Raw genomic sequence first — 23,332 nt, forward strand, 5'->3', positions numbered from 1 at the left:
TAATCCTCATTCTGATCAAGGAAAAAGAATTTAAATTATAACTTATGATGAACAAGTAAATGGAACCTGGCCTTCCATTTAGAAATTCCTTCTTTAAAACAAAATTTAGTTGAAGTGTACACTTGCAATGTGCACAGAACTAGGTCAAGAATACTCTTACTTTTACAGCAGTACACCAAAATGATGGCTCGTAGTAAGCAGGACTGTTTTATGCCTGCTGATACTTGTAAACTGACAATTCATTTCACAGCCTGTTTCTTCTACCTTCCTCACTAGAAGTCTTACCAGTTCCATACAGTTTGTATACTAATAGCAAAATCCAAACAAAATCCGTAATCTAGTCAGAAACATTAACTGACCAGTAAAATTGACTTTGCTTTCCTAGACTCTTTTTCACCGTGGCTTGTTCAGTGATGGCTAAAAAGATTCTTCAGTATTTTCAATCTGCATACTTAAAAATAGGTACTTTCTTTTAGCAAAAACTGTAGAAGACAACTTTGGGTTTTACAATGAGGGTTTCCTGTGGGGTAGAGGAAAAGGGGTAGAGGAAACCAGCACAGTGGTTTGCAGTGATTCAACTCATATTTTAATCCATTGCTCTGAGACTGAATCAGTTCTGGCACTAGTCAACCCATTTTATAACAAAACCTATTGTTCTGCTCAAACTTCAAACATTGACTGTTTCAGTAGCACCAGTGACACTTCCTACAGGTATTTACTATTAAGGGACTGAGACACAGTTGCATGAAGTGACAATTCAGTGAGTCAGGATTTTGCAGCTTGTGCTCCACTGCACCACACCAGCATTGGTTTGGAAACGTGCAGACTAGCTTCAGCCACAGGACGTGTGATGTGACACCAGCCTGCTTCTCTGGGCAATGGGGAACATGGCTGGAGAAGGTTCATTTTTTCTACTTTGACTTTGTATCATGTATGCAAGATTAGTACCTAAAAAAATATTTCTGAAGGACAGCCATACACACAGAGATACGGCATGCACCCAGGTCACTGTGATTAGTTTTAGTTGCCCAAACCAGACAGATAAAAAACCTAAATAGATGAGTTAGAATCCAACTAAGTGGCAGCCACAGATACATGGCAAGCCAGAAATGTGGTATAGGTTTTGTCAGATGAGGGTTTACTTGTTGTTTCTCATTTTTAAAAAGGTATTTTTTTTACTTCCCATCCTTCATTATTACTTGAGGAACAAGATAAATCTTCCCTTTCATACCAAGGCTATGTTCTTAGTAGTTCCAACTTGTTCATGTGCTCAGCAAAACATCTGGAAGGTGTTCACAGTGAGACCATAAGCATTTCTAGTTCAAGGGCATCTAGTGGAAGTACTTCTGTTCTGCTATAGTTAGACAAAAACTTTTATCAAGAATTCTCCCTGTCCACCCTAAGAAATAGTTTCACCATCTCCATTCTGATTCTGTATCACCTTCTAATGCAAACTGGATTTTATATTCCACTTGCAGGCAGCCATTACACATGCCAGACTTTAGTCTGCACTATAAATTTACTCATTCTGTAGAAAACCACAGGAAAGCAATAGGAGCGGACGGCAATTGTCCTCAGGACGGGTAAGAATTGCAAGCTAAAGGGATCCATGCCTGGGTATAGGACTGGGAGTGGAGACAGTGACAAAGATGCAATGGCAACACCCAAGGGAAAGGAGTAGAAGCAGCAGTGGGCAGGGAAGAAGGAGGAGGAGGAGCAGACTGCGCCGCAGAGGTCTGGAATGCAGAGAAGTTGTCAGCTCTCTACAGCCACAAGCTTCAGAATCACAGTCCTTGCCTGAAATTTTGGGGAAAAAATGTCTACCTCTCTGCTTAGCTAGCACAGTAAGGAGCTGGCCTTTACAGAAGGCCAAAATAGCAAAAAGGAAAGCTGGAAGTTTTTGCCAGAAGGGGAGGGAGGAGGGATGTTGTAAATTAGATTGCAAACTTGCTGGCTAAGACAAGCAGGTACGGCTCTGATCCAGAGAAGTTATGTCTGTATAACCATTTGCAACATTTATGGAGGGAGAGGGCAGGGAATAGTTGGTGAAGTAACTACTGAATTTAGGATTCAATCGCAAGATGCCTGGCATCCAGGATGTACTGAGAAACACAGGCAGGCAGAGATTTCTGGCATCAAAGAGGGAGAATACAGACAGGCAAGGATAGCTGGAGGCAAGGGAAGAAACAGTAGATTGAAAGATAAAGATAGAAATATAGAAGAAGATAGCCTTATCCAAAAGCTTTCCACACGGGCTTCCTCAAACCCTTCCCCCAAACCTTATCCTGAAACTTCTTGTTTCTAAATTTAAGAAGGACTGTGTGACTCGAGAGCTGTCTGTTTTGTCCAACAATAGCATCAGCTCTAATAAAAACGGTATCCTACCCGACATATTTGCCTCACTTATTTTTAATTCACCACATAACACCACTACTACTACTATCACCACTAGCCCCTTCCCTCTTCACACAGGTTCAATATTTTCCGCCAAATCACAGGGAACGAACAAGTGGTAGTAAAATATAAGTCTAAACACTGTAACTCCATTTTTTCCAGACAGAAAAGGTTTAGAGTGTAGTATTTTTGTGGCAGTAATAAAAACAGTAATACTACCAATATTGCAAAGTATAACCAGGCTTGCAGAATTGGCTGTCCTGGTAATACCGGCATTTAACAAATGTTTCACTTTATTTTTCCTTCAGAATATTGGACTTCTTCACAAACAGAAAAGATGCAAGCAATGTTTTCTGTAGTTAAGCAAAAAAGCATACAAAGACAGTTTTATAATTAAAATCTGATTTTTACCAATTAAATTGATGGGTGTTTAAGAAAAAAGAACTTCTAATTCATGGAAAGATTAACTTGTATACTGAGTCATAACGTTTACCTGATGAAAGAACAACTGCTATCCTAAAAAACAAAGTTTGATTTTACCTAGATTAAAACTCTTTGGCTTAAAGTGAAATGAGTTTTGTGGATATATTACACACTTCAAGAAATTAATACCATTTCTAGTGAAAAATTTTGAAGTAACAAGAGATCCAACAGGAGTTTTACAGGACTCAAGCTATGAGGAAAGTAGAGCAGAATTAACATCTGCAGTTAATTAACAGTTGCCTCAGTCAAGAGGTTTTGCTTTTACAAGTACAGTTAAAGATGCCATTTCTTAGATGTTTACAGTATGTGAACTCTTCACAGGTGACTGCAAACTCTATAAAGGAAACCAACTGCATTTGTTATACAGCCAATGATGTTGTGTGATAAGACCTGACTTCAAATGTCAATGTTTTCTTTCAAAATGATCTTTTTTCCCAAAACATGTTAGAATGATTCCTTCATTTGACATGTTAATTATGCATTTTAAAGGAACCGTTCTATATTTAGAAAAACTACTGTAAATAGGCCTTATACCACAACTAAGTTCTTGGACTGTCACAGGAAGTTGCCTTACAACTTCTTGGAATTCTTGTAGAAAATCTTCTGGATCCTGTTCTTCTGGGCTCCCCCGTCATATCAAATGCAGAGACTAAACCAGTTTAAAAGGAGTTTGTGATGACTATCACTGCAGTAATTTTTGTTTTCAAGAGGTGAAAAACGTGCTTTCCTGCAGCAAGCAGAGAAATCTTTCCCAGACTAGAATTTGCAAGCATATGGAGAAAGCAAGACTTTTTTTTTTTTTTAATGAAAAAGCAAACTAAAACTAGCTTTTATGATACCAAGCAACCGTCCAAACACTAGCTTTTGCAGTATTGGTCCCAAGTCTGCAGAAAAGCTGACTCAGCGCTGTTGCTGCCACTATGTGCTTTTGCAAGGTGGCACAGAGACCTCCTGCAGCAGCTGATAAGATACAGACAGGCAAAGGGCAAGACACGCAAGCTGGAACACTCTTTCTCTGTATCACGAATAACTTGCAAGATCTGAGTAGTGGGGGCTGACAACATGGTGGGACCCCTGTTGACCAAGGAATGACCTACTATGTACCATGCTGGAGGGAGCATGCTGTAGGATTAACAGCAAGGCCAGGGAAAATACCAAGATTCCGTCAGTATGGTAAATATTGGGGAAAGATGCCTGGAAAGAATGGGAATTCTGCATGCCCCGTCACAGATGCTGGGACTTACGGAATAGATGCTGCTCCTGAACGGAAAAAAGAGAGGGTATGCCCAAGTCGAACAGAAGGCCCTTCAGAGATGCAGCATTGCCAGCTGAGGAGTTGTGAGCACAGGGCAGAATCAGAGCTCAGTTCAACCATTACCTTCTCCTGCTCCAGACTGCATACTGTTCTGACAATCCATCTGAATTCACTTCACTGGGGGGGACCTGCTGCTGGCCTGGCAGCAGGTGCAGATAACCAAACTTATTGGGTTGTCTGGGTAAGGCGGCCAGGCACCACCTGGTCTCATCTACACCGTGCTCTAATGGATACTGGTGCTCAATGCACCTTATTGCCCTGGTGTAGCAGAGAAGATTGAGCAGTTATTCAGAGAGTCAGTGGGGAAGACACGTGCCTGCCTCTAGTGGAAGGGAGCCTCAGTTTGATTAGACAAGATTGGCAGCCCCTACCTGTTGCTTCCACCCTGTCATGGTTTAACCCCAGCCAGCAACTAAGAACCACGCAGCTGCTTGCTCACTCCCCCCCACCTAGTGGGATGGGGGAGAGAATCAGAAAAAAAAGTAAAACTCATGGGTTGAGAGGCCCCTGCCCTCCTTGGACTCGACTTTCCTGACCACTGTAGATGGACAGATGAGACAGAAAGGCATTGGGCTTTTGGTACAGACAGTGTGCTTTGTACAGGAGGGAACCAGCTACAGGACTATTACTGACCCCAGCAATGTTGCATGCACTCAGATAGACTCAGCTGTTCTTCCCTTAGCAACACAAATAACTTGTGAAAGACATATTGAACTGATTAAGGGGCTGCTGGTGAGATTTAAAAAGTAATTAGTAACTCATTCCCTGGAAAAACAAGGGGAGGGGGGCTCTCAAACACATTTACCTTACAACAGTCCTGTTCAGCCTGTCCAGAAGCATACTGGAGAATGGCAGTTAACAACAGACGTCAGAGCTTTGAATGACTTAACTACTGCATTAGTAGCGGTAGCTCCAGGCGTGCTGTAGTTCTTGCATGAGCAAGAAGCCAAAAAATATACCTGGTATGTTACAACTGATGTTGCAAATGCTTTCTTTTCAATCCCTCTGGCTGAAGAGGCAAGGCTCCAATTGCTTTCACCTGGAATAGTGTGCAATACGTCTGGAACCAGCTGTTGCAAGGGGTGGAAACACAGCCCTACCATCTGCCATGGCATCATCTACAAAACTTTAAAGCAACATATCCCCAGATAATTTTTCCACTGCATTGATGATGTATTGATTAGAGGAAAAACTCTTGAAGCAGTACTAAGTAATGGGCAACCAGGTAATCTTTATCTTTCCCAACTTGAACTGCTTAGTCCGTGGCCAGCAAATCAACAATATGAGGACTGAACTCCTCTGACTATAAAATGCCCAGCATATGATGAGTTATATGCTGAAAATAACCAGTGGGGTTTGTTTACTGACGGATCCTGTAAAATCACAGCAGGAAAAGGGACTCCAAGCAGCTTGGAGCCCCTCCACAGGGGAGGCTGCCATGTGCAAAGGGACAAGAGGCTGTCATCTGTGTGCAGAAGTAATGGCCTTCAGAGTCGCCTTGCAACATGCTCATGAGCATCAGCGGCCCTGAGTATACATATACACAGACTCCTGAGCGATCACTAACGTGGTGCAGAAATGGCTCAAAGATCAGAATCATGATAACCAGCAGCAGTGAGGAAAACCACTTTCAGCAGCAGCAGCAGACGGAAAGTAATACAACAGCTACTTGGAGACACGTCTACTTGAACACACGGTGTTAATGCGCATATCTGAAACTCAAAGGCAATTTGAGAAACGTAATAACCAGGCTGACCAGTTAGCTCAACTTGCCAGCATAGATTTACGGTGTGAGCACAAAGGAAGGCTACTTTTAGCCAGGTAGGTACACAAAACTGCTGCTCAGGTACCAGGGCAGAGAACACAGCTTAGATTTGTCTCAGGAAGCCGTAGTGCAAGCAACTAGGTAGTGTGAGATCTGTGGAGTAATACGACACACTTGGGAAGTATGAACGATGAACCAGCACATGCGATGGGAGGAAGGGAAGTCTGAAGAAGTCTGGCAACTAAATCACCCCCTTCTCTTCAGCAACACCAGCAGGTGTCATGTCCTCACAGTGGCAAAGCTAGAAATGGGGTGCTAGAAGCTTTTCTACTTGGAAAGAAAATGTAGGCAGCACCCTAGATGGAACAAACAAACATATTTGTTGGCATGATGGAATGCAGCTTTGTCTAGACTCAGATAGCAGTAGTCATTTCAAAACCACAGCTGTCCAAGAATGAGGGGAAGATTGTGGAGCAGAGCGGGTGTATCATATTCCCTCTAATTCCCAGGCATCTGGAAAGGTAGAATGGTACAATGGCTTACTTGAAACAGCACTCCAGGAAAAGGGAATCTCACCTCTATGAAGCTGGGGGGGGGGGCTGGTTAACATAAAAGTAGGAACCCATCATAACAGCCCTGCAGAAAACCATTTACCCCATGTTCGGCTGGTGACAAAGTACCAGCCAGCCCTGGGGACACCAGAATTGAGACACAAGTTAGTGTTTATCCTCCTGCAGCAACTGAAATCCCCAAGGAAGCAGTCCTTATCACTTAAGGACCAGGAATTACCTACGAGGTGGCCTTTGGAAAAGTGATAATGAAATTAAATATGTGCTGTTACGTAGGCTAAATAATCTTATTTTACTTCATAAACTATGCTCTGTGTTTTGGAGACACAAGACATATGTCTTTGCAGACTAGATGCATGTCCAAACAGTTCCTAGGTACATATTGCTCAAGAATGTATGGGAGCATGAACTGGGCAGGGTTTCAGCAGTAGAGGGCTGCAAGGTGCCCTGTCTGGGAAGAGGCCATAAACTGTTCTGTGCTGCTTACAGTCATGTCACGTTGGCATTGACACCAATGGTGTGCACCAAACCTTCAACTGGCCAGAGGAGCGCAGAGCATTCCTGCTTGAACACACGTAAGAAAGAGCATCACCCAGCAGGGACAGGAGACACGAGGAGATGGTCTGAGAGGCTTGCAGAAGCGACATGTGGCTAGAGATGTGCTCCGGTCAGGAGAGGTTCCATGCCAACGGGCTACATCCCTGAGGGACTGCAGCTATCCACATCAGGGCAAGGACACCCCTGAGGGACTGCGGCTATGGGCCACTCACATCAACATCACCCACACCAGAGCAGCAGCAGCCCTGAGGGACCGTAAGTGACCCTCGCTGGGGTAGAGACACTGAGACACAAAGAGGAGCAGAGGGAAGTCAGCAGGAATCAAGTCGGAGCAGCAGAAAGGAACCATTAGGAGAACGACGACATTCCTGCTCTGCCCGTCACCCCACCGAAGGGGCAGGGCACGGGCTGAGCATAATGTGCAGCAAAAACCAAGGAAGCTGAGATGGGGCGGGTAGGGGTGTTTGGCTTAAGCTGAAAGTAGGGAAGGGGGAGGACCTTAGGGGTTTGATCGTTTTCTTTCTCCCAATTCCCAAATCCATGATTAGAAGTCTGTGTTAACTGACAGTAAGCTAATTTAAGTACAAGTTCCCCAAGTTGAGACTGTTTTGCTCCTAACATTCTCTTAAAACACTTCTACTAGACTCAAAAGATTATATTCCCCTGCCAGAGCATGGAAAAGCAGTTTGGCTAAAAGAAAGAGGCTTGCCCCTGGCAGATGATCTTAACTGATGAAGATTACTATTATTACTGCATTTCACTAACACAGCTGTCACCTGATGAAATACAAGTTGATTGCAGTGAGAGATTCAAGACAGCAAGAGTTAAAGCAGAGCCCTTTCTTAAGCGCAGGCAACCCCATCACATGCACCAGAGCAACATCAGGAAAATATTGAAATTGGTCTTGGCTGGACAGCAGTAGGCTTAGTCACGCTTAACTCTTGCCAAGTTAAATCACTGTAACTATGGAAAGCTTAAGGATTGTTGCAGTGATGTCATTTTGATGTAGCAGCGCAGTGGCCATTTTATATAAATAACAACATATAAAAAACCCCTCTCCGCAATTTCAAATTAGAGGAAATAGAAAGATGGAGAAACATGTGCTGCCCTTTTCACATTCATGCTGCCATGTATGAACACTAGCACTGCTACTAATATTGTTCGACTGAAAAGAAAGTTGTGTGGTTGGGGTTTTTTCGGTTTTGTTGGGGTTTTTTTGTTGTTGTTGGGTTTTTTTGTTTTTTTTTATTGTTTTTTTTTTTAAATCAGATTTAAAAGGCAAACAACTCCAGAGCCCACAAAGCAGAGATCAGTCTCCAGGAGTCCCTGTGCCACATCCCTGCCACAGCTGAAAGTGCCACCTACTAGACTACAGACAGGCTCATTTCACCATCTTTCATCCAGCTAGTCATTTTTCTCAACACTGACTTGCCTCAACAGGAAGCCAGGGGCACAAGTGTTTCCTTCCCTTTGCTCGTAGCCCTGTAATTACAGCGGTCTTACGACGAAGGGTTCTCCACCTGTAATTCACCTTAGGCTACTGATCTTAGAACATAGATACCTTAGCTTCCAGTGTATTTTGCTCACCTCCCGGTGTTCACTACAACTGTTCCTTGTGGCAACTGCATTTCAATTAACAAGCTCTACACAATTCTTGCAAGGATACTTAGAGCATATATTCCTGAGCCCAAACTCGAGATCCTCAGTAAGCAGATAGCTTTTTATGCCATGATCTTTCTACAGTAGATAAGGGAGACTTTTGAGCCTTGTGTCTGCATGCAGCAGTTTTCTGCTGCTGATCATGTATGGGGTTTTTTGTTTAATCCTCCTTCTGCTGTGCTCTTCATATAAATTGTACAGATCTCCTATCTAATACTTTTTGTTGTTGTTGTGTTTTGAAAACCAGATGCCTAAAATTAGACACTGGGCTAACCTGGTGGTTTTGCCGATGTAAGATGGCTGAGCCGGTCTCACACCTCACAGTCAGCCAGAGCAGGAAGCCCCCTGCCCTCTTCTCCCCTGCCCCTACCTCATTTCCACTCTCCGATGCTCGGCCCTGCCACTCCCTTGTGCTGGCTCCGACACCCATCAAACACGCTGCAGAGCAAACTCAATGCACCAGATTAGTCATTTGCTGACTTATCAAGCTGAATCATCTCATACAGGCCCCAATGGGCACCAGACCAAACACAGGCAGAGAGAAATGGAGAGATCCTGCTCCTCAGCAGGCACAAGCTGTCAGACTGCCTGTAGAAACTGGTGATATAAAAACTCACATTTGACCTTCCTCTGGATCCAGCCCCAATGATATCTAAACTCCAGCTGTGCCTGACTTGCAGAGCTCATACCTGGCAAATGAGACAACACCTGAATACCAGTTGTGAGGTTAAAACTGCAAGCTCTTTTCCTAAGCAAACTCAAATAATAAAGTTCACCCTTGCTTAATAAGACATTCAAATCCTCATGGTACACTGAATGTTGTTTTAACACTAACAGCTTTCACGTGCCTAAAATGGATGATCCCGTAAGAAGTTCTCCGTCCTGAGGCACGGACTTGTCTGCTTGAATCATGAAAGCAAGCAGTGCCAGTGAAACCAGTCACCTCCAAACCGTCACACAACAGCTGAACTGCTTATAAGGCAAGATCCTTAACTTTCTGTAGCAGTTCTACAAATTCAGACTACAGACAGCCTACCAACAGTGAAATTAAGATTTTCAGAAGTATGTCATTCAGGTTTTGCCTTTATTTTAATTTAAGATTGCATCACCACAAATCTGAAATTCCCCTGAAGGGCCCCACCCTCCCCAGGCTGACATTCTCAACAGCTCTTGAATTCTTACGCATTTTGTTTAAGCAAAAAGTGTCCAAACTAATTATAACCTATCTACTTGGTTCATATTATTAGCATTAACCAGCACCCAGATAAATGAACCAGCTTTTTAAAAGCAATCTGTTAAAAACGTAGCATAATTTTCCTCAGAATTCAAAACAAAACCCCGGAAGGCAGTTTTTGTGCACCTTCTCTCCGGTGGAGCAGAAACCAGACAGACTCTCTTCACCTCCAAACTTCTTGGCAGAAAGTTTAGAAAGACTATTTTTGAGTGACTTCAAATACCTCCACATCTTAAAAGCATCACACCAAAGATCCTGCTGTCCACGACCATGAGGACTGCTTGCAGAGGTAGAAGAGTGTTTTCCACATAAGTATGAAGATGGTATCTAAATGATAGCAGCCTGAATCATCTGTCAATTTTAGAGGTGGCTACTGTAAAATTGTACTATTTTTCCAAGAGCTCAGCTTTGCTAACCTAGCAGTTAAGATCACAATAAGGCCACAGCAGAAGGACTGAATTCAAGCAGTCTTGATGCCAAACTGCTTATCTGGCATCCTGCACGCAGTATCTAGCTACAGCTTCCAATCAAAGCTAGGAACAGGTATTCTTCCTTCTCTCTTCAGTGAAGAGATATGTAAGTTTTGAACTGTTCCTTTTACAAAGCACCTGAAAGAAAATACCTAAGCATAGCACTGAGTAGGCTTATCAACATAGTAAAAAACCAAAAAAGTTTCTTAGAAATAAGTCATATAAATGGGAAATGACAGTTTGCACTGCATATTCCAGTTTAGGAGTCTTCCTCCCAAAAAAAACCCTTGGTATTGGGAACTTTGCTACTTTTCTCCCCCGCTCAAACTGTTTCCTTATACCAAATACCAACGTGCTATTAGGTACGCACCATTTCGATCAGGGTTCAAGAAAATCTTCCCCGACACACACCGAAGCCGTGAGAAGCTTCTCAGAAAATACACTGGTGTGTTCTACCCTGCAGTTTTGCCATAATGATTTTTTTTTTTATAAAGGCTGCTGTGTGACGGCAGACTTTCTCGTGAGTAACTATCCGATGCCCTGGAATCGCCGTAACTCCGCTTTCTTTCCTAAAATGGAAGCCGAGCTCCAGCAGAGCTCCCCGCCGCCCCGAAACGCCCGTCCGAGCCTCCTTCAAGGACCCCCCCGCACCCCAGGGCCCTACCGGGACGGGTACCACGAATTCACCGAAAAGACTGAAAACAAGACAGGTTTTCCAGGGCGGGAGGCAGCCGGCGCCCGGGGACCCGCCCGTCTCCCTCACGGCCCCCGCTCGTCCCCGGGGCCGCTCCGCCGAACCCCCCCGCCCCAACGCCAGCGCTCGGTCGTCCTCCCCCTCACCGCCCCGCCGCGGGCAGGGGAGCCGTCCCTCCCCAAGCCCAGCGGGGGCAGCGGGGCGTCCGCGGGCAGAGACCGCTCCCCGCCCCTCCTCACCTCTGGCGGGGACCAGGACGGCGAAGAGCACCGCCGCGAGAAGGAGCCTCCACCGCCTCATGGCTGCTGGCCGCACACAACACGCCGCCCGCTCCCTGACAGCCGCTCCCGCCACCCGCCGCGGCCGCTCCCGCCCGCCCGCAGGGCAGCGCCGCGCCGCCCCCCCCCCGGGGCTGGGTGCGCCGAAGCCGAACACGCCCCGGCCGGGCGCTGTCCCTCCGCCGCGGGGGGAGAAGGAGGGCGACGGCGGCCCGGCCCCGGTCCCGGCCCGCCGGGGCGGAGCCGCCGAAGGGCCAGCGGCCGGCCTGGCAACGGGGAGGGGAGCGGGCTCTTCCACGGGCGGGCGGCGTCGCCGCGGCTCTCCTCAGGGCGGCGGCGGTTGGGCGGGCGCTGCCCCGGGGGTGGCGGGCGTTGTCTGCCGTTGCCGCGTCCCCGGGCAGGGCCGAGCCCCGTTCCCCGGCGGGCTGAGGCCGGCAGCCGGGTTTCCCGTGTGGAGAAAGAGCAGGGCTTCGGGGCGAGCGGGTTGGAGCGGCTCAGCCCTGACCGCTGCCGTGCAGCCTGCCTGCGGGCTGAGGGAGGCACCGGCCCGAGGAGCCCCGAAAGGAGGCCCCGTTTTCCGGACGGAATTTGCTCCAGGGCTTAAGCACTGGCCACAGGTTCTCACAGCGGAGGCGCGTGCTCTTGCACCGCTGCCGTCGCTTCGCCCAGGCACCCGCTTTTCCCGCTTTTCCTCAGGAAAAGTTACCCGACGCTAAATGCGCCAGGACACCTCATAATCTTGGCCCGTTACGAGCTTGCTTTTCCGCTGGTTGGACAGAAAATCAGTGAAGCAGCTTTGAGTTTTGTATTGGCGAGCGATGCCACCCTGGGCCTGCAGCTGACGGTGCAAATGTAAACCCGTGTGCAGTACAGCACTGAGTTTTCCAAACCAATTTTGCTGGTGTGGGAAGACGAACGTCAAAGCTCCCGTTTTCGTGTAAGTCCTTTTGTAACGGCCGTTTCGTGTCCCGTATTGGACGCGTTGGGTTGAGGGCCAGCCGGTCCCCCGGGTGCTGTTGTAGCAGCCCGAAGCGGGTCGGGGTGGGAACCGTGTCGATGCGGTTGTGCTCGGCTCTGCTCGGGGGCATGTATGACAAAAATGCCTCTCCCAAATCCTGGTTTTCCGCTTGCCAAGTATGCGCTGATTATTGACAGGATAATAAGTAGTTCAGTGACGCACCGTATGCAACTCAGAAGATAACTGCTGGTGTGCGGCTGACTTGAATTCACTGGTCACAGGCCTGTTCCTTCCTCCGAGAGGTCTATGCCTCTCCTCTAGCATTTGTAGGACCTTGCCAGCTGGAAAAGTGGAAAGTCACAGAGTGAATCACTGTCACCAATTCATAAACTGATGGCAATATTTTTTCCTCTTTGATGGTGCCTAGTCAAGTAACTTTTAGATTTAACCTGAGGCCATAAAGAGTTTAACTGTAGTAATAAATTTAAAACGCACTTAATCTTAAAATTATGCCGTGTTTTAAATTAAGGATAAGATTTTCCATTGAAGTACTTGAGTGTCGCAGGAGTAGTACTGGAGTCAACATTACATTGTTGTCAGCAGCTTCCTTTTTTCTGGATTCCAAGCCTACATGGTAAGGTTGGATATATGCACATGCATTGTGTAATCCAGCAGTACGGATCTAGTCATTAATGCTATGTGCACATACACAGGAAATTATTAATGTTGCTCAAAGGATGTCCTTTAACAGAGTGTTTGTTTATAGCTGTTGTTAAGCATCACCTAAGAAGTTGCTGTCTTGACAAAAAGAACAAGAATCAGTACTGTGCACTTCTCTATTTAATCACATCGCAACAAACCACTTTTTTTTTTTTCAGGATTGCAGAACTAACAGAGAAAGCCTAGGTATCTCACTGGAAGTACCACGTCAGATCAAGTCCCTGTAGCTTCCTGTTTCCAAAATTAGTCTTTGTCAAAGTTACCATCTTCAGATGAGGTAAAAGCAGCCTCCTGTTAGAACAGATGTGAGATAACTGTACTTTGCACTAGAGCTAGTGGTTTCCACTTGGCTCGATCCTGAGGCAGGGGTGATGTTTGCTGGCACTAGCGACTTTATGGCTACTAAATTTTCCACGTTTATGAATATCGGGGTTTGTTTTTTTTTAATCTTACTGATCTTTTGATCTGGAGATTTCACTGACATCTTGTGAAGATGAGTTTCATTGTTTGTGGTTACAAGCTCTTCTGCGTGTTGAATTTTGATTAGAAAAAAACCCGGGCTTTGTCATTTCACATGTAAAGCCAACTCATCTGTAAAAATAAAAATAATTTAGTACTAGGGCTGGTTATCTGATTGTGTGAGTAATATGCATAATCTGAGACCCACTTCTTCCAATAGCACCTATCTTTGGCCCGCTCAACCTGCAATGGTTGCCCTCACAGGTCTTTTACTCTGTCTGTGTCCTGCTCATAGCCTCTACCAGGAAGCCTTTGCAAACAGCTCGGGCATCTGCCTGATCTGAAGATGCTTTGAAAGGAGAGAAGGTTACCTTAAGACTTATTTCTAAAGAACAGGATCTTTAAAAGACATGCACAGTCTTTGGTTTGGCCCAAAATAAAATACAACTTATGCAGCATCACAGTGAAAGCTGGAACTTGTAAACCCAGATGAAACTGCTCAAACTTGAACAAACTCAGTGATATCAGCAGCTAAAGACCTGTCTTTGTAGCTTTCTGTGAGCTATGAAGATAAATGCTCCTTCCCAGTTTCCTCCAATTCCTCTTCTGAAGTAAGATCCTTGTAGCTCTTTTCCTGCCTCAGCGTAACTTTTTGCCCCTTTTACCTATGAGCTCTCAACCTTGCCAGAAACAGCATAGCTCTCCAGATGTTCAAAGAAGCAAAGGAAAGACAAATTGATTTTTATTTGCTAAAAGCAAAGTCGTCATGGAGCAGTTAAAACCTTACTGCTCTGTCCCCCAAGGGCACGTTTTGGAAGAAGAGGGCCACAGCCACTGCCAAGGGATGGTGAAGCAGATGGGCAAAGACAGCTCTAGGGAAAAACAGAAAGGAGGTGGGCAGTATTGAAAAAGGTAAAAAGCTATTCTTTGATGCACAGGAGCGTTGGGTTACTGTTACAAAGTTGGTATGAGTCCGAAAACAACTCTGGAAATGACATTGCCTTTTTTGCTTTTACTATTCACCAGAATTTGGCAATAGTCTGCGATGACTCTTTATTTCAGGTACAATGTTTCTGACACCAAGAACATTCATATGTAGGGAGTATATTTGGGTTGATGTTGTGGTTGTGGCCTCATCTAGCAGCATTCTTTGGATTTGTCTTTATTTTTAAATAAAAGTCAAACATGTGAAACCTTATTTTCTCCCAATGTTTTCATACTTGAGCTGTGAGAAGAAGAGGCTAGTTCCACCAGCAAAGTTTCCTGTAAATAATGTTTTAGCAGCAAGTTGAAGTTTTAGGACCACAAACTGATATGGTATAGTCAGTCAATACAATCGTGAAATTTTTTTAAAAGGATGAAATATAAAGCATGTATTACAAACATAAGCCCCATTTGATCTTTGGTTAAAGATTATAAAAACAGCATCAGGTTTGTTTGGTTTTTGGTGTGGTTTTTTTTTTTTTTTTAAAGAAGCAGCAGTATTATTTCCAGTTCTAAGGGTATATTCAGAATAAGCCAGAGTCCAAAGAGGCTCCAGAATCTGCCATCTAACCTCTGCTGGCTCCCCTGCTGTGTGCTATTTTCTGATGCCCTCTGCTTTGCAGGACAGAAGAGACATTAAGACACCACAGCCTAAGGGTTTCTTCCTAAGGAAACAAATTAAATTCCTCTACAACCAGCCCGTTCAAGATAATTTCAGAAAGGAGTTTCTGCAGGAGATGTGGGTATCCTGAACAACGTCTGCAAAGGCCAATCACCTGGTCGTAGTCACCCTCAGCCTTTCCTGCGGTAAATACCCTTTCTCTGTTGGTACTGCTTCTTCCCTGCCAGTAGCTGCAATTATTGCAGTATGCCTGCCTGGCTTAAAGCGCCAGCTTGTATAGTAAGGTACCAAGGCCTATGGCAACTGAGCCCATCTCCTTTAAAGCTCATTCCATTTCTACTAGTGTAGATATTTCTCCTACTATAACTATCAGCTGGGTATTGTTTCCTTTTCAGATTCCCTTCACATAGCTTTATACTTTGTTGTTTTTTACCTTCTGGTAACATGTGTACATACTTCGACTATACTTCCTGTAGACTATCCAAAGACCTTTCTATGTCCAAAGTCTATTACAGTTTTTCATAACAGTTTATAAAGAGAAATACGATTTTATAGATAATTTTTCTGCATACTAATCTACATTTGAAGAGACATTACACAAAAAGTTATTTTTAAAAGTAGCTATATATTATATGACATGGATACACTCAAAGTTTAGTTCCATAATAGAACATGCATAGAATATTTTTTTAGCGTTATTGTATTTTATCAGAAACAGAGGGATATTTTATTTCCTGCATAACCCCTTTCAAGCAAATACAGCCTGCAGCAACAACCCTTAACATGTTCTTCCTCGGTTATATGGAGGCTCAGCTATGCTTTTATGCATACATCAGTAGAATACAGGAAGGCTGTCAACCAGATTTGTGGTAGTGATACACAGGCTATTTAAGCATTAATTTTAATATCTGTAAATGTAGATACTCACTGCTAATTATTTTCTGAGTATCTTTTCTTAACCAATACATAGATCTTGAGGAACTAACTTTCCTACAGTTTTCTGACCAACCTCTTCTTTACTATTTTTCTCCCCTTCTCTTAGGAGTTTTCTTATTTAACACATGCAACTGCAACCCTTTTCCCTTAAAGCCAAATTTGTTTTCTTCTGGAATAACTCACACCAGTAGAATTCGAACAAGTAGCCTTTTATTAGAATCAGGTGTTACATAGCTAGCTGCCCATCATCTAGGGTATTGAATTACTTATACATAAGCACTGGTTTTCTTAAGATGTTTTAATAGTTCTTCTGAAAGATCTAGTGATGTCAGAGTAAGCAGGATATTAAGAGGTCGTCTTTGTTAGAATTAATTTTCTGTGGTATTTTTAGGCTAAGCATACCAAATATGGGTTTTAATTATTATTTTGTATTTTTATGGGTTCCTCTTCTGTTGGAACAGAGTTTTTTTACTGTTACTGCAGTGTGTTAAAATTTCAATTATTTATTATTAATTATATTCACCTTCTTCAATTAAAGATTTATTTTCTTTTAATTCTTGTTTCAGTAGACTATAGTATCATCACTGAATTCTAGTAAGTTGAGTTTTTTGCTGTCTAGAGAGTCATTTATAACAGTTTGTCTTCATAACAGTATGGACTAGAAATGTCTAGTCTACTGTAAATGCTGAAAGCAGTCTGGTTGTAGCAGTATACGGTATAGACCTCTACATAGGCTTATCAATTACAGTGAAAAGCTTTTTTTAAAGATAAAGCCTTGTAAGATATGCTATGGCATAGATGTATCCAATGAAAATAAAGTAGGTTTTCTGCTGATAGGAGCTCTTGATTCCTCTAGTAATATTTCAATTTTATACTAACTGTATAAATCTGTCTTTATAATTTAACTGCTGAAATTCAGGTTTCATGGTTCACTACATATCTTTTGAAACCTGTTTCTCCCATATCTGCATTTCACCATGAAACTTGGTTTTGAATATTTTAAGTCACTTCTATTTTAATGTAAATATTTGACTTACTGGAAAGAATAGCTGGAATGCCTTTCCTCTCTTTCTGACATTTTCAGTAATGAAATGTTTGTTCCTTTTGAAAAACCTGTGATGTCCCTTTTTTTTTTTTTTTCCTTCTAAGAACAAAATAATTCAATTTTAAGATGATAACTTAGTGCTGGTTTTATATGTTCGTTTCCCTGATGTTAAATTCTGTTTGTCTCTGCTCTTCAGAGAGGAAGGAAGGAGAAAACTGACTGAAGCGGTTCTTAAACAGGTAAGTGCCACATTCAGTTTATACTATTTGATTGAGCTGCATCCTTCCGAGTCTAAATGAATGCAATTTTGGCACTCCTGACATGTATTAGAGGTGTTTTACTCTATAAAACATGAACATATGAGTATCTGTTTTAGTTGTTCAGGTACTGTTGCCATTTGCCATATTATCTGAACATATCCTACTTAATACTTTTGTTGTTTGTATTTTCTCCTCGAAGGAAAAATAGCTTACTTTCATAAACTGTTATATTCACAAGGTGTAAACCGAAGTTGGAATGCCTTCATTTTCAGCCACAGCATGATGTTTGTGATACTCCCAGAACTGACATTGTCTAGACAGTTAAAAAAGGCATAAGGTTCCTATGTTCTTGAAAATCTTCCTTTCAAGCTCACGTCTGCATGTCTCATTGTTTCAGAATCAAGTTTCCCAAAGACATCCTTCCTGTAAAAACTGGGGGAAGCAGCTGTACCTGTCACTGCATGTGCTCCCCTTCCTTTTCTTGCCTCAGGAACGCAGCCCCGGGTAACTCAGGGCTTGCTAGGGCTTGCTTTCCTGCGTGCCCTCTGATCCATTCTGCTGAAGCCTCCTGCAGTGTGGGTCACAAGGCCACCTGCACCAGAGATGTGAGTTGGACCAGCTGCCTTGAGGGGCAGTTAGCTTGATACCAAACTGCATGAACTTTAAGATGACCAAGATTTAGGAATTTCAGTGGTTATCCAATGAGATAACCCCCGGTTATGTGCTGTGCTGAGGGCTCAGGTTAGAAACAACTGATTTAGAGCTGGGAAGAAAGCTAAGGTTTAATGAGAGCTAATTATTATTCCATGGTTTGTTGTCTTCTATACTTCCATCTCTGTTACGTAGCACAGGTTAAGTGACTGCTCAGTTTCATAAACACAGTGAGGGTGTAGCTGCATTCTTGAAAGAGGCCATCAGATCTGACAAACACGGGAAGAATTTAGCGGCCATTTGTGAGGGCATTTTGTTCATAATGATTTTTGTGTATGCACGCTAGATGCATCACATCAGGGAAAACTCTTCTGAGCTGCACTGATAAAACAAAAACATCTCTGTATGTCTCGCTTACATCTCCATTTAAGAGGCCTTCATTAAGATGCTATGGCAAATGCTGTTGGCAACTTCAGCCATCTACAGTCTAAGACAGGCATAAGCTATTTTAGTCGTGTGTTGCAGAATAAAAGAAGCAGCTGCTCTAGTGTGTTGTGAAGTGTACTGTTGTTGCACTTGGCATTAAAGGGGTCCTGCAGGAAAGATGGGGAGGGGCTTTTTATCAGGGAGTGTAGTGATAGGATGGGGGGTAGTCTAGTGGAACCTGATCTAGTGGAAGGTGTCCCTGCCCATGGCAGGTGGTTGGAACTTGATGATCTTTGAGGTCCCTTCCAATCCAAACCATTCTGTGATTCTATGATACTATGATTAAAGCTTTTAAATTTACACTTCAGGCCCAGGTGTAGTTTGAAAGAGTGGACTCTGTCTTTGCATAGCCTGGCTATGGACTCAGTGACCCAAAGAAGCTCAAGTCACTAAGTCATGTGTGTGTATGGAAAGACGCTCAATTTGGTGCCTGTGCACCAGGACAGGTAGATACTGTCTGTTCTCAAAAAGAGAGGCCTATATTAATGAATGCAAAATCACAGCAGTGGAAAACTTGCAATGCTTTAAATAGGGGAATACCCAGAATCAATCTCCTTTCACATGTAGGAGAACTAAATGCATTGCTAGTCATGCATGGTCTTGGGAACAAACAAATCCAAATAGGCAAATGCCCCCCTAATAGGTGGGTGCTGAAAAAGGCGGGTAGGAAACCATTGTTCTTATTTCCCTTTGAAAACTTTAAAATTCTTCTTTGAAGAATCATTTCCAGCGTTAGAGTGGATTTCCTGCTTTAGGATCTTTCTTGCGTTTTATCTTGTCATCTGTTTAGGAGCAGATGAGAGTCTGTGTCTTTGTGCTCAATGCCAATTACCCAGCTCACGAGGCTCCGTCCACAGCCCATAGAGCTTTTTTTGGATCATGACACAGAAATGCGTGGCTGTCCTCATGCACTTTGTTGGTGAACAAAGCTGTTTTCCGAGTTTGTTTCCCAGAAGATGACTATTAGTGTCCTTTCCCTTGCAGCTGTCTGTACAGCAGTGGCAGAGAGAAGGGTGTAATGGTGGCAAGCCTACATATTTCTCTGGGTGGAAAAAAGCAAAAAGTTGAGGAGTTGCTGATATTGATGTTGTGGTCCAGCTGAGAAGAAACCAAAAGCAGTTTAAATTATTCCATGGTTCAATTTACAGTGAGTGATAATCTATTTCACAAATTAATCAGTTGATTCATACTTGGACTTTCTCTTTTTGAAACTGGTGATTTAAAGTCAGTTGAAGGGCAGGAGTAACATTGTAGGGTTTTTTTCCATACTACAGAAGGAAATAGTTTTTCCTCCAATTCTCTGTTAATTATTTGCTTCCTTTCTGCTTCTGCCTTTCTGCCTTTGCAGAAAAAAGGCACGTGTAACAGAAGGGCACTTAGTAAGCCTAAATAATTCAAGTTCTTTTTTATTATTTCCTTAAAGGACATCTTATGAATAGAAATTTACTTATTTATATGTGATTTTGTTGCTAATGCTGGGATCTGGTGGGGGCAGATCTACACTGTAATTCTGAGGAAGAACATTCACAACATTACATTCTTCTAATATTTTTCTCTTATTATCTAAAGGAAAAAATAGAGAATTGCAGCTTATTAAAGTAAACTTATAATGTTCTTGATTGTCTAATTTTTTTACTGTATTGCAAAATAAAGAAAAAAAAAAAAGAAAAGTATAAAATGGAATGATATGTATGTGAAAGACAAACCCCACAGCTGGAACACCCCCTTTTCCTGTCTGTGTAGTTTAGGAAAAGTCGTTAAGTCAAACAATACAGCATTTGCCATTTGAGCACATAAAATCTGAGTTCGTAAGACAAGCTAGCATAACTTTACCTGCCTTGGGAACACTAGCTGTGAATAACTTCTCCATAGAATTTAAGAAATGTGGAAAGCAAGCGTCACTTCAGAAAAATAGCTTATGCATTTGTCATTCCCACATCCATTTTTCTGACTCATTTATACACTGCTCTTTTCCTAAGTGCCCAGAGAGCTATCAGAAAGCTTAAACAAATGAGAGCAAATCCTCCTGCCTTTTTTTGGTGGGGGTGGAGTGGGGAATTGGAGTGAGGTCTCACTGGTCCTGATAGAGCCAGATTTTCACATATGGGGCTTGTTATTACCGGGTTCAAAATCTCAGAGCTATTACTGCTTGCCTTTCCTATCATTGCTTCACCTTCTTTTCCCCATATACTGTTCCATTTTGTTGCCTTGTCTCCTTCTTCTGTATCTGGGTAATTGGAAAAGTCATTTAAGCTTGCCCTTGCTGTCTGCTGAGAGCTCTAGACAGGAGCCAGGAAAGGAATTCACCATGGCCTTAGTTTCAAGCAGCCCCAGCTACATCTAGTACTGTGGAGTCAGAGAGGAGAGCACGCTGAGGTAAGACTTGTGTGGAGACCATTTCCCAGACCCTTGTAGTGTAAAATCTGAAGCTTTATGCTTGCCAAGTTTTAAAGGAACCTAAAACTACCCAGTGATATCAGATGTAGAGGAGCGATCAGAAGCACAAATGTGTGTATTGATGATGTCTTGCATTGCTATTGACTATGCTGTGTCTCATTTCTTGCGCAAAACCAGGCCAAATCCCAATGACGGTTTGTTATGCTTCAGTCTGCTCTGTGTTGAGAGTAGTGACAGGCTTCAGTATTTTAAAACCAGCTAAGAAAGTGGAACATACCATGTTGATCATATCATAGCTCAGAAGAGAGTTGAAGTTTATGGATCTGTCCAGGGCATTTCTACCATAATTATATATTTTACTATAGATGGTCCCCAGCTCTAGTTGACATCTGCTGATATATATGCCAGGGGGGATCTTTTTACATGTACGAAATACTACAGAAATCTATAATTTCTTTCTTCCTGCTCATTAGTAAGAATGAACTTTGTGTACACTTATGTGCTTTGAGTGAGAAATGTACATTTGCCACCGCAGTCCCCTCCCTCCAGCTGCATCCTGCTAGCATCGGTTCCTATAGGAGACTACCGTGTAATGGGACACTAGGGACGGCTGTGGCCTATGGTTTAGATGAACTTCAGCAGAAAAGTAGAGAAAGGTGCACTTAGCCTTTCTCTATGAATATTCTGTGAGGGAGTGTGACTATGGGGAATGAGCTGTCCTTCTATAATTAAAGTAGCCAAGTCCTACGGAGTGCCACTGCCTTTATATTAGAGTACAGAATGCACAAAATTATTTTTGGTTTGTGTAATTGTTCAAAAGAGGACTTTCCACATTTTGAGCAACGATAGTGATTGTTTAGTGATGCAAACAGGGAGCTTAGTAGTTGAGATTTCTGTTTCTATTCCTGGTTTGTGATCTTGAAAACATCAGACTCTCCTCCTCTCATGTCTTTCCATAGCTCTACAAGTGGACTGAAACCCTTGAAACTTTCAAAATTTAGCTCTAATTTTTTTAACAAGCTAAAATGTTGCGGGTGCAATCCTTGGACACAGCGAACACAGATGCAGTGGATGACTTGACAGACCACAGGTGGCCTAGAAGTAATTTCTGTCTTCCTGGATAGAGAACCAGGAAGGCTACGTTTCAGCCTTCGCAGCTGAAGTTAGCACAGCTGAAAAACTGACGAAAGCTTTATTGGAACATGTTTGTAGAGGTTGTGCATGTAGCAGGAGCGTGCAGCACACTGAGCCTCAGCTGTGTCTTGTTACATTCCAGTGCTGGGGGGATTTGGTGGCACAAAATTGACACCACCAGAAAAAAACAGATGTTTACAACGTGTTGTTTCTCTGACATAGCAACAACAACAACCCATTGATTTCCAGAGGTTTAACTTTGTACAAAAGAGACATCAAGTCTCCTCCACCCTCTACAAGCCACTCTCTACAATAGCTTTCTAGCCCACTTTCTCTTCCTCTGCTGTGCTGCTGAAGACAGCACTGAGAAGCAGTAGAAGAAACTCTTCCTTACTGTCTTAAGCAGAGCTGAAAACATTTTGAAACACCTTCTGATCCACAGTATTTTTCTCTGCTGCTTTAACTCTACTCACCAGCCTTAGTGTTCACATCCTAAAGCTGGCTAATGAGAAGGAAAATCGAGTTTTGCTTATCTATTTGTCTTATGGTAATGAATTTTCTGCTTCAGGAGTAATGCTGGGCAGGAGAGGATGCATGAGGAGGGTGAAGCGCTGGACAAACATGCATCAGACCTGACAAGTTCTGTTCTGGCCCAGTGCTTTTGCAGTGAACTTTTTAAACTCTACACAATGGGATTTAAAGAAAACATCAGCTCAGCACACCAGTTCTACTGCTTTATTGTCCTCACTTGGCAATAGCTGAATGTCATGTTTGTGCTGTTCTTGCACATGCCTCTTCATCTTTATTTACAAATAATTCCTATAACTTAACTTTTTATATAACTCTTGAAGATAGTCGCATGACTTGCAGGATTTGTTTAGAAAATTAATGGCATTGTAAACTTTTGCCTCTTCATTTACCATATTCCTAGTCCCTGTGAGTTTCCAGTTATGTTTAATTACCAGTGTAATTCACAGTATACCATAAATTGTCTTCTCCTCTGCTATCAGCATTTCTTCAGTGAGGCAGTGTATAATGATATAAAGAATTTTACAAGTATAAAAGGTGAAACTGATACACACAAGTAATTTGATATATATATAAAGTCAGTTATTCAGCTAATACCACTTAAGTCTAGAAAACTAAAAGTTTAAGGTTACATCCTTGTTCAAGTGTTCTAGTTTATCATATGGGAAGGTAAAAATCAACACTTGATCACTTGGTCAAATGCTCAGGCATCTGGCTTGCAGACCCTTGATTT

General features: G+C 43.0%; 1 protein-coding gene and 1 long non-coding RNA gene across 4 annotated transcripts in view; one reads left to right on the forward strand and one right to left on the reverse strand.

Moving 5' to 3' along the window:
* Positions 1 to 11,557, reverse strand: part of LOC104313431 (CD99 antigen) — a 33,649-nt gene extending 22,092 nt beyond the window's left edge. Inside the window, exon 1 of one of the 2 annotated variants that reach the window (XM_069770493.1) lies at positions 11,381 to 11,557. In XM_069770493.1, coding sequence (XP_069626594.1) covers positions 11,381 to 11,441 — 61 coding nt within the window. In that variant the 5' untranslated portion in view covers positions 11,442 to 11,557. The remainder of the gene's footprint in view (positions 1 to 11,380) is intronic. The other variant, XM_069770492.1, reaches the window with a different exon arrangement.
* Positions 11,558 to 11,652: 95 nt separating this feature from the next.
* LOC138681960 (uncharacterized) overlaps positions 11,653 to 23,332 on the forward strand; it is a 32,288-nt gene continuing 20,608 nt past the window's right edge. For both annotated transcript variants that reach the window (XR_011322200.1, XR_011322199.1), the window contains exons 1-4: positions 11,653 to 12,356; positions 13,256 to 13,374; positions 15,164 to 15,347; positions 17,340 to 17,382. This is a non-coding gene — a long non-coding RNA (uncharacterized lncRNA). The remainder of the gene's footprint in view (positions 12,357 to 13,255; positions 13,375 to 15,163; positions 15,348 to 17,339; positions 17,383 to 23,332) is intronic.

This window comes from Haliaeetus albicilla, chromosome 25 (genome assembly GCF_947461875.1).
Source record: "Haliaeetus albicilla chromosome 25, bHalAlb1.1, whole genome shotgun sequence".
Taxonomy (NCBI): domain Eukaryota; kingdom Metazoa; phylum Chordata; class Aves; order Accipitriformes; family Accipitridae; genus Haliaeetus; species Haliaeetus albicilla.